This window comes from Ovis aries, chromosome X (assembly GCF_016772045.2).
Source record: "Ovis aries strain OAR_USU_Benz2616 breed Rambouillet chromosome X, ARS-UI_Ramb_v3.0, whole genome shotgun sequence".
Taxonomy (NCBI): Eukaryota; Metazoa; Chordata; class Mammalia; order Artiodactyla; family Bovidae; genus Ovis; species Ovis aries.
In genome coordinates, this window is record NC_056080.1 from 107515046 (window position 1) to 107531599 (window position 16554).

Genomic DNA, 16554 nt, shown 5'->3' on the forward strand with positions numbered 1-16554 from the left:
GTCCCTGCTCAGAAAGGAGAAAAGAAGCCACTTAAACTAGAATATATCACACAGTCTCTCAAATAGATAAATCTTACAACACCCTCGGATTCCTATATCTTTCAGGCCTAGAACCATATCCATAGTACAGACCTTGTCTCTCAACCCTTCTAGGAACACCATATGGAGGAATCAACTTGGTCATTAACTCACGAGGCCATTTTTTCTTCTTTGCACTATGGGAAAACAGCACCCTCACATCACTCTCTCCATATTTCTTTCTTTATAAAAAAAGAATCCAACATGGCTCAAATCTATGTAGTTTAGGTATTTCCTGAAATCAAAATTAAAAAATAAATTGGACAGTTCCTTTGAAATCAAAATTTTTAGTTACTTAAAAAAAAAAATAAGCAGTTTCTACTTCACAGAAGAAAAAATTGTTCCTCTTATCCTAAAACTGTCTGCATATGTAACACTGGCCGGCACTAAGATGACATTGAACTTCGCAATGGCTGGCTCATAGCTCCCAGAAATGAGCTGGGAACCTAGACAACTGCCACCCGGGGCTGGATGCCCTGGATTAATGAGCACAGAGCTTTGTTGTTGATTGTTGCCAGGTGGGGATGGCAAAGATAAGCAGAAATTTGTATCAGCCAGTAATGTTTTCTTCAAAAATAGAACTCATTTTCAAGGCATTATGAATTACATTACTACCCCAATTTCAAAAAAAAAAAAATTGATGCTACTCCATGACTGCTCCCCACACTCAGGAACCATCATTCTGTCTCAGGTCAGTGCTCCCTTCACATACTATTAACTGACTATCTAGGTGACATTTGCTGTTATCCCCTCCATCTGGTCCATAATCCACATACATTTTTATGCTATAGGTGCAATTTACAGCCTTTCCATAGGAGGAATTTACAGCCTTTCCTCCATCCAACACCCCAGACCATTATTTAAACAAAACAGAACAAAGAGTTGGAGTTTATAAACAGTTACACTCCACTTCCTTTCCCATTTCACATGAAGCTTTGTATTTTAACAAGGAAGTTTCCTCCGTCTTAAAGATGTGAAATTCCCTTGATGGAATGTCAGGTACCAGTGAGGAAAATATTTGTGGCAGAGGTGGGGGGTCCCAGACCCCCTGAAATTACAAAGTACTCCTGTTCTCTCCCAAGCTCTACGACCTGTGTTTTTGTTTTGTTCTGTTTTATTTTTGCCTTAAGAGGACTCCACTCAGGAGATATTCACAGCAAGCCCTTCAGAGGGGAGAATGACTAACCAATTTCCATGATAGGAATCTGACCTACTTTGTTTAATTCTTTCCATTCTCTGTTGAAGCAAGGACAATAAATATTTCTGACTTCTAATTCTCCTAGGTACCCATTAAGGGCCTGCAGTCAGAGCTCTGAAACATTCCCCTGGAGACATACCACCGCACCACAGCAGTGAAAGGCCCCAGCTGCTGGATCTACCCTTGCTAGGCTGAGAGTTATTTGGAATCTGATGGTCCCTAAAGAAAAAATTCATTATGAACATCCAAAGTCTAAGAACAAAAACAATGCGGGCTTGCCACCCCCTTTTGTGTGTTCCATTGGTGAAGGTACAGTGCAGGCTAGAGCAGATTACTGACCCTTTCTGTATTTATTCATGGCTGTACTTAGAGAAGCCATGAATCTACCTTCTTAAAGTGATTATTAAACTTGACCAATAATAATAATTTTATTATGTGTTAAGTGCTAGGCTGGGAAACAAAATGCTAAAAGAGCTTTCTATTCAAGTATTTCTTGAGAGAACTATTCTAAGTGGGGAATACAAATATATAAGCCATGGTCTTTCCACTTGAGCAACATAGTCTAGGGGGAAACACAAGGCCTGGGCACAAATAATAAGGCAAGATAGAAGATGAAGAGGGAGAAAGAAAATATTACGGTGAGGAGCAAAAATGGCATCAAGAGGAAAGTGACATTTAAAGTGACCAATTGCCCACCTAATTCTACTTTCTTTAAAATACCAAATTGTGTGTGTGTGTGTGTGTGTGTGTGTGTGTGTGTGTGTGTGTTTTGGAAGGGGAACATCAATACATTTGGTTGATTTGAATTGAGTTTGGCAATACATCCAGTAAGGTACAGTAACAGAGAAAATTATGTGGATAGAAGCAGTTTTTCTCTGCCATCTTGAGAATTTGTTCCACCCTGCAGCAACATACAATTGTAGGAGATTTGGCCTTTAAAGTACTTTCTTTTCTTGGCAGCTATCCTAACCTTGTTAAGTGGTATTATCTGTGATTTCTGATTACAGCTTTTATGCTGCTTGGCTGTGCTGCTGCTTAAAATGTTTGTTTTTCTCCTTCATTTTTATTTAGAAGTTCCCAAACGCACATTGGTTCCCTGCCAGATTTCATAAACCCTGTGATTTTTTTTTCCAATCAAAGACTAAACTTCTAAGGATATATAATTTGTCAGATTTCCCTAAAGTCCTGGGGCATCAGATGAGGTTTGGATTGTCTAAGGCAGGGTTTCCCAGCCGCAGCACTATTGACATCTGGGGCCTTGTGGTGGGGGCAGTCCTGCACATAGTGGGGTGTTTAACAGCATCACTGGCCTCTACCTACTAGATGCCTGTATTGCCCCCCTCCCCAGTTGTGACAATGAAAGATGACTCGACATTGCCCAGTGTCTCCTGAAGGGCAAAACTACCCCTAATAGAGAACCATTGCTCTAAGGTAACCTCCACTGTAACTGTACAGACTATGGTAGTAGAGAGCGGTTACCAACCATTCTGAGGGAGCCACTCAATGGCCTAAGGCAGGGGTAGGCCACTTGTCAGAAAAGCAGGATGCTAGATTGCTGACCTGGATGCTAAATGCTCAGCCTGGATTTTGACAAGAGTGGAGGGTGGCAGCCCAGAATAGGGCCAGCAGAGGAAAAGCCTTCCCTCCTTTAAAACCAGTACTTGTTTGTCCCAGGACCCCTTTACACAATTCAAAGTTATAGGAACCCCCCAAAATTTTGTTCATATGTATTATGTCTATTAATGCTTACCATATCAGAAATTAAAATGGAATTTTTAAATAATGTATTAATAACTCATTTAAAAATAATAAACCCTATGTATATTCACATAAATAGCTTGCTTTTTAAAAAATCAGTGAGGAGTGGCATTGTCCTATTTTTGCAAGTATCTTTAATATCTGGCTTAATATAACAGAATAGGATTCTCATATCTACTTCTTCATTCAATGTGTTGTGATATCACATGTCATGTTACCTCCAGGAAACTCCACTGTACATCATGAGAGAATAAGAGTGAGAAAGGCAAAGAACATCTTAGTATTACTACCAAAATAGTTTTGACCTCACCGACCCTCTGATGAAAAGATTTCAGGGATCCTCCAGGGGTCTCTGGACCAGTTTGAGAACCACTGCTCTAAACTAACATGCCCCACTTTTATCAACCCTAGCTTACTTAAGTGTAGATAATTTTTTTTTAAACCTAGGATCTCTAGGGAGAGATCTCGATTTGGACCTTAGTGTGAGTGCCTTTAATCAGACTGCTGTGTTCCTGAGATCTAGTAAGAGCAGCCATAACTAAAGAAATTGAAGTCATTTGAAGAACACAGTAGCTTGAGGGAGGTCAGGGCCCGGTAAGGGCTTAGTCAGAGAGCAGCATGAAGACACTGGGCCCTTTGCAGTAAGAAAAGAGGAAGCATGAAAAGGAAGAAAAAATGCTTGATACTTTTTCCCGTGGTCCTGATGGAATCAGTGACCTATCTGTTATTGAAAAACATCTCCCCTGCAATCTGAGCCAACTGTCATAATCCTGAGCCTGGGTGCCAATATGTAGTTTAAGGCATAGCACTGAAGGAAAGGTGGTGGTGATAGAGGAAAAGATTATAGGAGCAAGGAGAGAGAAGGAGGCTAGACAGCGGAGACTAGGGCAGAAGGCAATTCCAACACTGATCTCATGGCCATAGATGGCCTTTCTGTCCTTTAAGAAAAAAAAGTCGAAGATGACTGTCACAGCTAACAATATCCTAAAGAGGCTCGCATTTTTATTTAAATAACTTTTGTTTCTTTGCATTCCAAGCAACTCTGGCCAGCACTTGAGAAGCCTAAGCTTCTGAGCATTGACTGAAGGAACTTGTTTCAAGTATAAAAGGACCTCAATTTCCTGGTGACATACAAAATACAGATATTCTGGCTGCCAAGTTCAGGACTAACCAAGAAAGTGTCACCTCCCTGACACTAAAGGTTTATAGTTTTACAAATCCTAAGTACTCTGAAATTGCCTATTATTTTTACATGATGATCTGTTTCTCAGAATATCTCGAGATGGTCCTTCTGCTCTCAACAGTAAAGAGGAAAAGAAAGGAAACAGGCTTTGGGGATGGTCTGATAGAGAACAGATCTCTGTGACAACAGAAGTCTTGTCAATGATTGGGATATGTTGGTGGGTCCAAGTTACCCAAAATAAACTCAGAAATTCTATGGAATGTTCATAGTTACACAAATATACCTGATTTCCTCCTTGAAAATTGGTAGCATTCAGAAAAACAGGTACTAGTACTGGCAATATTGTTCACATGAGCCTGAACACACAGTAGTTCATAGCCTCATAATACAAATATGCCACCCCTTCTCTATAATGCATTTTAAATCTAAAGTTATTAGAGATCCTTTAAGATTCATTAGGTCTAGAAAGAAAACTGTAGAAGTCATTATTCCCATTTTACAGCTGAAGAAATTTCCAAGAGAGAAAAATCATTACCCTAGGACCAATAGGGTTTCCCGCATTTGTGAAGTGGCTCTGAAGCTTCATTTGACTACAACAGCGTATCTAAACTTCCTCTACAGCACTGCCATAGAGGCAGAGTCAGTTTGCCATTTCAGGTCATGCCATATTAATAATCCATTTTAAAACAATCTAGTTCACCTTCTGATGACCTGAGTTGGCCCTAGACGTACAACCATATCAGAGAGACAGCTGATCAGTAACTTAAAAACAATCCGTAGACCAAATCTCACACTGTTGAAAGTATTCTTATACAGAACTCAGAGGTCCACATTATACTGTTAGTATTAAGACCAGTATGGTGTAAGAATTTAGTCTGGGGAGACATGTATGTAGTACAGTTTGTTGGAAGATCATTTTCAGCTGGACAGCAGATTTGTGTAATAAAGGACAATTAATCAGAAGGCGTGCTCTTCACAGAGAATCTATCTTCTATTCTGCTGGAATTCATCCTTTTGTCTCCACATGTGGAAGTGCCTCCCCTTCTGGCCCCGTTCCCTTCCCCACTCCACCATAAAACTTGCTTTCTGTCTGGAAGTACAACAAGACACCCGGTTAGATCAAACCTAACACACCTCCATCACAAAGCTACTGCAAGCTGCCGCCGACGATTGTCACTGAGGGGAAACCCTCCTCACCCCACACCGCCTATCTGAGGAGTGCCTTTTTTCTATCCTCATTATTTAACAGTGTGTGCCGATTACTCAAAGCGATATGGGCAGGCCCTGGTAAATATAGCGTTGCTGTAGTGTTAATTTTTATAAGGTAATGCTCAGGTTGCCTGCAGTGTCTAAAATTACTCTGTGGCCAGGGCCCCCTGCTTTATCGCTTTCTATAGTTTTAAAGTAGTTTGAAGCTTGAATAACATAAAATAACATAATATAATGTTATTTATGTTATTTCCCACGTGAAGAACGCCTGTAAACCTTGCAGTATTGAAACTCAGTGAACAAGGCATCTTAGACAAGCTGAAAAACAAATGGTGGTACGATAAGGGGGAGTGTGGAGCCAAGGACTCCGGGAGTAAGGTCAGTCGCTGAAGGTCTTTTTGTACTGATTAGCAATCACATTTTGAACCACTGTTTATTTTCTACCCTAAAACGGCTTTCCTTCCCAACACACACTCCCTGACACAGTGGGACCCCTTTATAACACAAGCGCTGAAAGTTTAAGGCAAACACCAGCCTTAGAGGCCTGCCACGTGACATCACTCATGGACTCCCTGCAAGCTATTGTAATTAGGGAACTCAATCTGGCCCACCACATTCCCAAAGAATGAGCTGTGTTATAAGGGGGTTTTACTGTATTTCACATTTCGAAAGTTCGAAGAGAAAAACAACAACAACCAAAAAAAAAAAAAAGAACCAGTTGTGACAGTACTTTTTCTTAACCTCTTACAGTTTCAGAGACTTTGTAGTTGCTAATGCCTTTGGTTATGACTATATTATGTTGAGCCCACTTGAAAACAGTCAAAGAATTAAGTAACAAAGACTGGCTTCTGTAAGCACAATGATTAGCCTCCTCTCAGCTGCTGTCGTATTGAGTTCAGCATCTATTTGGATTTCAAATTTCATTAAGTCTGTCACACTTCTCTCTTCCAAAGGTGTTATTTGAATCTCTGTACGTAATACTTCTAAAATTCAGTCGCATGCTCCTTAAGGGTATACATTCTCAGGATAACATCACATTGATAAGCATGAAACACTCTTCCCCGCCTCCTTCCTGCCCCCCTAAGAAAATTCTTTTTGAGTTTCAAGTTTTGCCTTTCCTTTTTTCGAACTAATATTGTGGTATCAGTTAATTCATTTCATGAAATGCCACTCATTTTCCTTGTGCAGTGAACCATTTTGCTCCTGGTTTTCTACATCCCACAACAGGGAATTTTATGAAACTTAAATTGGAGGAACTTGAAACTTTGTTGCTCCAGCTTACGTGGGTCATGCAAAGGACACCTTTCCCCCATCAAAAATCACATACATATACAAATCTAGTGGGAGAGGACAAGTTACCAGAAATTGATCCATTTCCTAATGGACTGTGGAACATCCCTGCAGATAGTTTCACCAGCCTCCTTAAGGAGGCGATCCATCATTTCATAAGTGACAGAGATTCTTATCACTTGTCTAGCTGTCATTCATCCTAGAAGAGTGACTCTTTGCAAGGTTGTTATAGAGATGAGGCATGTCCATACCCCTCTTCCCGACAATGTGATTCAATTCCAATTGGCCTTTTTGTTGAAGTAAACAAGTACAGGACTGGCTCTTAGGAAAATGGAATCAGAACATGCCAAATTGTCTTTATATTTAATTCTTTACATGATACTAGGACCAGCTGAGCTACAGATTATTGAGTGTCAGCCATAGCCATCATCTGCTCACTGTGCTATCATTTGAATAAGATACTCAATTCACTGGCTTAACAATGTGGGTATTCCATTCTATTGTATTCAGCAGCAAAATGGTTACATTCCCTCTAAAAAGACTACAAAATGCTATTTTATTTTATTTTTGTCAAAGAAAGGCTCCTGGCCCTTGCTGTGTCCTACCTCAAGGTAGGGCTCAAGGCACCAACTTTTCTCTTTCCATTGTTCAGCAGTTCAGTTTCTGCTTTTTCATGCAGGCAGATAGCTTAGTCAGATTTGCACAGTTTGACCTGAAAGTCACTGACCGGCTTCCTTGATTTTCCCCCACCCCCCTCCTTCCATTTTAAATAGAGATCAGATAAGTGTAGGGTTTTGTTTTGTTTTGTTTTGTTTTGTTTCTAATTATTCTCTACATTCCCTGGAGTAAAAGCTAAAAATGAGCTGGATTTTTTTTTTCAATCATCAGCCTCCCGGAAAAGTTTTCTGATTTGTATGGAGCCAATTCAGGACCCAGTTGGTCCTCCTGAGGGTTTCCTTAAACTCCCAGGAAGCGGGAACAGAGTCAATTCATTGTGCTGTGCCCTTGTCTCCACAGCACAAAGATTTGCTCCCCTGAGGGTGAGACCTTAGCAACCAGCCCCCACAGGGAGCAATTTCTTTCTCAACCACTGGGTGAAAGGAGAGAGCTAATCCTTTTTAAGCAAACCCTTGTGAAGTAACTCCCCCCAATATGAATATCAGGAACCGCTAACATACTCACCTGCTATCTTAAAAACTAGTTGTTGACACAGGGAGAACAAGGGAGAAAGGGGTGTTGCGGGGCAGAGAGGGGAAAGAGTGCTTCAAGTTCCCAAATGAAAAGAGTGTTACATCAATAGAGATTATGTCACTGCTCAACTCTGGCAAATGGTGTTTATGCAAGCTGGCAGAGGACTAAATTGTGCTTGTGTTTACACTTCTGCTCCCATGGCCGAATGTTGCCTTATTTAGTTGTTGACACCATCTTGAGGTACTAAAGGATTTAAGGAGTCAAAATAAAAGAATATTTAGGTGAGGATCACAACTGTCAACAGAAGCACAGTCTGCTGTCTTACTAGCCATTGTGAAACATCCACCAGTTGCCAGAGTTGAGTCATAACATTTACATCAATGTCTAGTTATTTTACGACTTAGAACTATTGTATACTGTTGCAATGTATTATAATGTTCCATTGTCTTTGTTTTCCCCAAGAACTAATCGCCTTGTTCATTTCTCTTAGGACAAGACCAGCGCTCTGAGCCTGAGCAATGTGGCAGGCGTTTTCTATATACTTGTCGGAGGTCTGGGGCTGGCCATGATGGTGGCTTTGATAGAATTCTGTTACAAATCGCGGGCAGAGTCCAAACGCATGAAACTCACAAAGAACACCCAAAACTTTAAGCCTGCTCCTGCCACCAACACTCAAAATTACGCTACATACAGAGAAGGCTACAACGTGTATGGAACAGAGAGTGTTAAGATCTAGGGGTACGGTTAAGGTCTAGTACACTAATCAGCTTACGTTATTGTACGTTAATCTCTTTTATTTTTCTCTTTATTTTTTTTGGTCTGGTTTATTGTTTAAGAATTGTCTATTCTTTGCAACCATTTAATTCTTTGAAAACAACAGTTGTGCTTTCTTGTCAGACAGTAGAGCTTTTCTAATAGCATACTTGTAATTAAATTGTGGTCCACAACCAAAGAGGAAAAAAGTTCTCTAGAGCAGCACTGTTCAATGGGAATATTTGCAAGCCACATTTGTGAACCAGATGTGTAATTTAAGTGCTCTGGTAGCTATTTTCAAAAGTAACACAAGTAATGGTAGACATATGGTATTTTGCATTTGTCAAAACCTATAGAACATCGAGGGTTAACCCTTAATGTAAACTATGGACCCTGGGGCATAATGATGTGTCAATATAAGTTCATTAATTGTGACAAATGTACCACTTTAATGTTGATAATGGAAGACAACAAGTGGAAACAGAGACTATGGGAACTCTCTATACTTTCCACTTAATTTTACTGTGAACCTAAAGCTCTTCTAAAAAATAAATTTTATTAAGTAAAAAAAGTTTTTTAAGTAACACAAGCAAAATTAATTTAATGATATATTTTTTAACTTAGTATATCTGAAATAGTAGCATTTCAACTTGTTACCAATGTAAAAAATGAAAGAGGTATTTTACATTCTTTTTTCATACTAAGTCTTAGAAATCAGGGGTGTGTTTCACATAGATACTTATGGCACGTCTCAACTCTCACATTAGCCGCATATCAAGTGTTCAGTAGTAACATGTGGCTGGTGACTGCCATGTTGGACAGTGCAGCTATAGAGAAAGCAGCTCTCTGGAACTGATGTGAAAATGAAAATGGAAATGGGAAGCTGCCCCCTTGAGAAAGGCAGTGCTTCTATAGGGGTGTGTTGATTCACTTAAGTGTAAACCTAAGACAATTGCTTTAATCTGTGAGTTCCTTTGTTGTCCCTTTCTTGGAACTGATGTTCATTCAGGTAAGTGCCTCCCAGAGGACAGTCTAGGACCCCTGCTGCTGGCTGTTCCCAAATTCATACTTAAATGAGCCTGATTGATGCCACCTTGACTCTGGCAGCTACAGCCAAAACTCACCAATAACTCAGACATGTTCAAAGGCAAGCTTGAGTTAGGATAACATCTCCACGAGAATATAAGTTTAGTTACCTTCAAGTGCATCCGTCATCAGTAACATACCTATCAAAAGTGGAAATGAACAATTAGCAACTTCATAGCTCTTATTGTAGGTGGGAGATTTTTTTTTCTTCATGAGTTAATTTCTATGAGCTTCAGTTTCTAAATGCATTTGTGCTTTTGACCTCCACATATTTTATGGTGTGGATTTCAATTCAGCCAAGTTTTAAATATTTCCTCCAAATAAATCACTTGTCCTCACCACAGATGGCATTCTCTTGTTTGATGAAGCTTCTGGTTGTTCTTTCCTGCTGCAGACCTCCTGTCACAACATATTCAGTATATGACTAACCCACTAACAAAGTGCTCCCATTGCATTGCTGGATGGATCAAAGATGGATTCATGTGTAATTAGCATTGTTTGCATGCAAGCATTTAATGTTCCAGTGTGCTTAAAATATTTTACTCTTGAGTAGGTTATATAGGCCCATTAGAACTGGGGGGACGTTATTTGCTTTCTCATAGGATAGTACCCAAGTGATTTCAACCTAGGTGAATTATCCCAAATTCAAAGATACTGGCATCCAAAGAAAAGAATACACCTGAAATCTGCATATCAGTTTTCCACGTGCTCTCACTCTGTTGCTGCCGTTGTGGTAATGGGGCAGAAAACACTGGCTTGGCCAACATTCGGAGTTTTTCCATAAAACCTGAACAAACTTTTTGGTCAAGCCGATATTTTCCCTTTTAGGAAACTAAGCACCGGCCATATCAAATGACTTGCTAAAGGCAAGACAACTGGGTAGTGGCAGTTCTCAGACTAGAACCCAGCTCTTCGTCCTCTTATAACTGTATCCTTCACTAAACCATGTGACCACCCTCCACTCATGGCCTGGTGGTCTCCAGAAATCTTGAAACCCCAATGGGATCCTGTCACATGAAGAGCAGATCCTAAGTCTATGTCTTACTTCATTACAAAAGTGTCTTGAGGGACTTCACCTAGCCTCCACTGGCCCTCCTTCTGATGTACTTGACACAAGGGTATATGTTCAATCATTCCTACTTCTGCAAAAGGAAGCTTTCTGGAACAGGGCTTAGGGTCACACAGCCATTCTATCTGAGTCTCTTGTTTAAGTCCCAGAGCAGTGCTTACCGACTGACAGTGTGCAGCAGGTCAGGGGTGGGGCCTGAGGTTCTACACTGCTCACAAGCTCACAGGTCATATTGATGCTGCTGGTCCAGGGAGTAGTAAGGTTCTAGAGAAAGTTGTCTCAGAGTCTATCACTTAAGGAAGGAAGGGGGGTGGTGAATGAGAAAAAAAGAGAGAAAGTGGGATCAGCAAACCTTCCAGCAGGGTGCTGCAGTCTTCCAGTGGAGGCCCAGAACACTGAACCCAGGGGTGGGGAGAGCACAAGAAATGAACTTCCCACAACTTCTGGTGCAGTGGCTTTCCTTTAGTCATCTTGGCTGACCCATTTTGTGAAGCAAGATTCAGGATAACTGAGGCAAAAATCACATTTGAATAGACATCGATGCCAACGCAGTTACAGCCCAGTTAGCTGACACTGTGGCAGTCATCCCTAGGATGAAAAGAAAACCTGGGGAGAGACTCTGCAAACAAATGTGTCCTCCAAGTCTGTGTGAAGTCCCTAGACAAGAAGGAAAAGCCCCAGAGGATGCCAGGGAAAAAACCTGACATGTGTCAGTCAAGACACAAAGCAGGCTGAGCAGGAAATAGAAACCTCTCAGCTGTCCTCAGCCAGTTTGGTGATGTAACATCAGGGGGATGTTAGTCTTCATTCATTCATCTTTTATTTCCCAAGAAGTTCTGGAATATATCACAGTGACTTCTAATTTCTTACCTAGTTATTATGGTTTCCAGTTCTTGGAGTTGGCCTAGATCTGTCAGGGTCTATTCAGGGTCACAGAGATGGAGAAGCACCCTGAGATTTTACTTATATTGCTGATTATCAGAGCCAGCCTTGGGAGTTTATGGTACCAGTCATTCTTCAGGAAGAATGACTCAAGAGCAAATCAACTGCAAGAATATGATCCAGGTGAAATCTGGTTAGTAAAAAGGCATCCTTGAAAAAGGAGGGACTCATCTCTCATTTGCTATGGCTGAGAGTAGAGTCAGGGTTATTGGACTCATTGTGGGAACCTATGCCTCAGACCTAGCCCTGATTCGAGAGCAGATGACCTCTTGACAACCTACTGTCTGTCTGGGTTACTGATCACCCACTGGAAGAGGAGCCTGAAGCATGCCTGGGCAGGTGAACAGCCGTCAAGCATTCCAGATTCACTGCACCCTACGGGTGACTCTGCTCACTATTTTAAGAAATTCTTTCCGATTTCTTCATTGCTGCTCAGAATTACTTCTGGCTTCTTTGGTTTCTTCAATATATTTGAAATCCTTCTCATTTTCAAGAGCTCAAAATGCTTGGGGATGAGGAAAAAGATTTTTTTTTTCCTCTAATACAGTTCTATTTAGTCTTCCTAGAGAATAACAACTTTGTTCACGCTGCCCATTTTGAAGGAATCTGTTTTCCTTCTACAGCTATAGACATTCTTGCTGGGGAAGCGTCCCTGCCTTAGAGCGCTCATCTTATGTTAAGTGGTGATGTTCTTTGTCCCCAGAGGACTTTTCCTTCCATGATAATATTGGGTTGGCCAAAAAGTTCATTCAGGTTTTTCCATTAATATCATACAGAAAAACCCAAAAGACCTTTTTGGCCAACCCAATATTTCATCTACCTCCATTTAAAAACCAGAGACAGAGGCACTGAGAGATTAGGTGATTTTCCCAAAGTTATGCACCTGGGAAGTGACATCCCATGGCCAATAGGAAGGTCAGAAGGGACATTGACCTTTATGCCGTAGATATAAACTTTCTCCAAATATCTGAGATAGATATGATTCTGGACCATAGGGATTCCAAGGAAGTGGTTTACCTGCTTTCATGTTAGTCTTATTCTGCTTCTTTGGGTATTTTGGCCTTCAGGTGCATCTTTGACTTTCTTCTTACAAACAATTTTATTCTAAGGCCAGTGGTAGATAGTGATCATGTCATTCTTTTGGGATAAAATTCAGAGTTACCTCAGGAGCAAAAGAAGGACCCCATTAGTATAGACAGAAAGGATAGAGAAGATGGTTATGAACTTGAAGAGGAGGCAGGAATGTGGCCTTAAGTTTCCAGGGTTGGGGGCAAATGAAGTCCCTGCACTAGTTAATGCCTCCAAAAAAGAGGACAGCAACAGCATCTCCATCAGCCCCATAATATTAGGGCAAAGACCCCATGGAGGCAAGCTCCTTTGTGGATATCACTAGGATTCTGCCTTCTTCCTGGAACGTGCTCTCTCTTCAAAGTCCATGTGCTATTTTCTGACTTCAGTAACTAAGGTTGTAGATATCAAGAGAAAGAAGCTATCACCTTTCTGGCAATGAGCAGCAAATTTTCTTCTCATGATCAAATGGATTTCAATTGAGCCAGCCATAGAAGACCACTCAAAGTCTGTCCTAGGCAAACAGTCCCCTGTCACAGTTTCTGCAATCAGAATTCACTCTGCAATGTCATTGTGCTGACACTGTCATTGTCCTATATTGAAATGCCACTAAGGCCTTCTAGTATACCCACATCCTAAGTGATTAACGTTTTGAGTTAGACTTCATCCAATGCCCATGTATTCCTTAGTACAATGCATAGTAAAAAACAAACAAACAAAAAAACCTAATTTTAACCTATGGCAAAGCACTTGCTTCCAGGGAAAGAATTGAAACAAACCTCAAACCTGTTGCCTAAAGGCAGTCAAACAAGGTGCAGCCTCAGAGATGCCAGTTTGAAAAAACAGCTGTGGTTTTGGTGAAGATAGACTGAGCTATAACACACTTAGATTGCCAACAGAAAGCCCATTCAAACTGACACTAACCCCTTTACTTTTCAGATCCCTTCCCACTGGAGGCAAGTGATGAGAGGAATCACCGAAAACGTGGCTGCTTCAAGGATCCTGAGCCAGATTCCACTCTCCTTGGTGTCGGGCATGACACGAATATTGCTGATGGTGCAATGACCTTTCAATAGGAAAAACTGATTTTTTTTTCCTTCAGTGCCTTATGGAATACTCTGAGACTCGCGACAATGCAAACCATCATTGAAATCTTTTCGCTTTGCTTGAAAAAAATTAAAATAAAACCAACAAAAAAATGGACATGCAAGATTCCAGTATGCGAAAACAAATGTTATTTTACAAAGTGTCAATTCAACAAAAGCCATTCTTTGATACCACTGCACAGTATACAAACACCATGTTCTTTAACACACATACACACAGACAAATTTCAAATTCCAATTCTGCAAACAGGCCCATCTCACTAAAATAATTAATTCCTCCTGATTTAAAGAAAAAAAAAAAATCTGACCTCCCTGTCTGGGAGGAGACTGGCATTTCTTCTAGGATCTGCTGACAAGATGTTTTTGGTATTTCCTGTTGGTGATGATGTTCTGTGCATCCTATTTCCTTTCAACATTGCTGAAATGTGTATATCTTTAGAATGTAAATGCAACACTTCAGAAAATTCAAACACTTTGGAAAAGGGACTCAACGGTGACTTCTGTGTTTTGAAACGGTTTTGTGAAAATGCGCTGCCAATTTCCCACTCAGTGAAGGGATGAACAGAACTTTCTGAAACTGACTTGTGTTTAGCAAGGGACGGGCACTCTTAGGCATACCTCTCGGTGCTTTCCTACAAACGGATCCCGGGGCTTTCTGAGAAGCCCGGAATTTCAGCTCACAGATGTGTTTTTCTTGCTTCCGTGTGCATCTTAAGTCAAGATAGCTGAGTATTTAGCATTGAGGTAGGGAAATGCGGCCTACACTCCCAAATGTGTTTAGAATATCTTTCTCAGAAACAACACTGTGTTTAACTCCGCTTTCTCTGCTAAGTATGCCTTTCAAATGTACACCATGGAGACAGGACCGCGTTGCAAGGCGGGCCAGTGGGTTCAGACCACAGTTGTCATCTGACTTTCACTCTTGCTAGGTCTGTCTTACCAGCTGTTGCCTGTGATTGCCTGTGGCTCTCTGTCAGACTGCATGTGTCCTTTCCTAGTTTGCCAAGACTAAGATGCATTCCCAACCTACTGCTAAATCAAGGGCCTCAGTGTCACTCCCAGGTCCTTGCTTGGAGCAGTCTCTCTACTGACTCCGAAGATCGCACCACTGCTACACGGGCTATCAAGTAACTAACTGCGTACCTGCCATTGGCATCATCAGAACAGTCAGAGGAAATAGTCTCCACTCACTAATTACCTCCTATATAACGACGTACGCTTTCTGTAGTTCAGTAGTCTGCTCTCATCAGCGACGTGCATTGGGAAGTTTCCAGGCTGTAAAAACTGGGAGCTCAAATTCATCTCCCCAAGTGTGACCCTTAGATGCTTTAGTTGGCTTGCTGCACATTTGCTCTTGTCTTCAGAAAAGAAAGGTACAAGTCTAGTTTCCAATGAAACATTTCTGGAAAAGTGTAATATAAACTTTCATTCCAAAAACTGTGTCAGAAATGAATGACTCACCTGTCAAATTTTCAATGGTATTGAACAAAACAAACAGAAAAAAAAATTAAAAAAAAAAAAAAAACAAGAAAGCTGTTGTGTTTTTGTTTTCACAAAACTGATTTTTTTTCAACTTCTGAATGCTATGATGTCCCAGCGCGGGAAGCTAATGCTGTGCCAATATATGAGGTTGTATAAAACCAACCAACCAACCTACACACAAACTTCTCATAGGCACTGGATAAAGAGAAGTGGATGTTTGTTGACCCAGATCAGTTTTTCAGAGAGGAAACTTCACTGGGAATGAAGAGGCGGGTAAATTGGTTTGTTATTTTTTAAAAACGTGCATGTTTAAAAAAAAAAAAAACATTGATTGCTTCAAATTTCTGCTACTAACTTCAAGCTACAGGAGTTTGGCGGTAGTCACTTGAAGATTTTTTTCCAATAATTTTCTTTTTGTTGTTAAAGCTGTACTTCAGTAAACAGAAACATTGCCAAGCAAACTAATGGCTGTAAAAGAGTAAATTGCATGTGTGGGAATAAATTACGGAGCCTCACTGCCATGAGGTATTGTACAAAGTTTTAATACATTTTGTAAATAAAATTGTAAAGAAAGAATTCTGTTTCTGGGCTTTGACTGTTCAAATTTTATTGGGATGCAGGTGCCAAGAAGTTATTATTCACCAGTTGACTTCCCACCAGAAGTCTCACCAATGATGCTTGGTCACCTTACTGGTGATCTTCACCAACTATTATGCCTCTCCCCACCCCAGCTGCAACTGCAGTCAGGTTCCGACTCCTAATCTAAATGGAATGGGCTATGAAGACCCTCGATTAGGTCTGCTGGGATCGCCACCAGTGAGGTGGCATCAACAAACAGCAAGAAGCAGAACTTCAGTTCATATGTGAAAGAGGAAAAGTTTGACTTCAAGACCTTCATTCCGACTCATCATCTCCTCTACCCTCAGGGACCCTCTCCTCAGACATCTGCCTTGACCCTAACCCCAGTCCTCCATCCTCTCATTGCCAGATCTGGCCTCCCAAGGAAGGGCCCAAACTCAGGATTGATGATCTTAAAAAAAAAAAAAAGAAAACCTCTAATTGCTTTCCCATGTCATCACATGTATGTGTTGTCTTCCTCTTAGTTAATTGGCTCTACTTTTTGCTTCTTTCATTACTGATA

The 16554-nt window shown here is 40.8% G+C and overlaps 1 protein-coding gene across 5 annotated transcripts in view; it reads left to right on the top strand.

Moving 5' to 3' along the window:
- Window positions 1-15989, top strand: part of GRIA3 (glutamate ionotropic receptor AMPA type subunit 3) — a 311045-nt gene extending 295056 nt beyond the window's left edge. For 2 of the 5 annotated variants that reach the window (XM_012107364.4, XM_042242468.1), the window contains exons 15-17: window positions 5690-5804; window positions 8398-8645; window positions 13765-15989. In XM_012107364.4, the coding sequence (XP_011962754.1) occupies window positions 5690-5804; window positions 8398-8643 (361 nt within the window). In that variant the 3' untranslated portion in view covers window positions 8644-8645; window positions 13765-15989. Of the gene's footprint in view, window positions 1-5689; window positions 5805-8397; window positions 8657-13764 lie in introns of those variants that run through there. The other 3 variants (XM_027963531.2, XR_009598794.1, XM_004022361.5) reach the window with 3 other exon arrangements.
- Window positions 15990-16554: the final 565 nt, after the last annotated feature.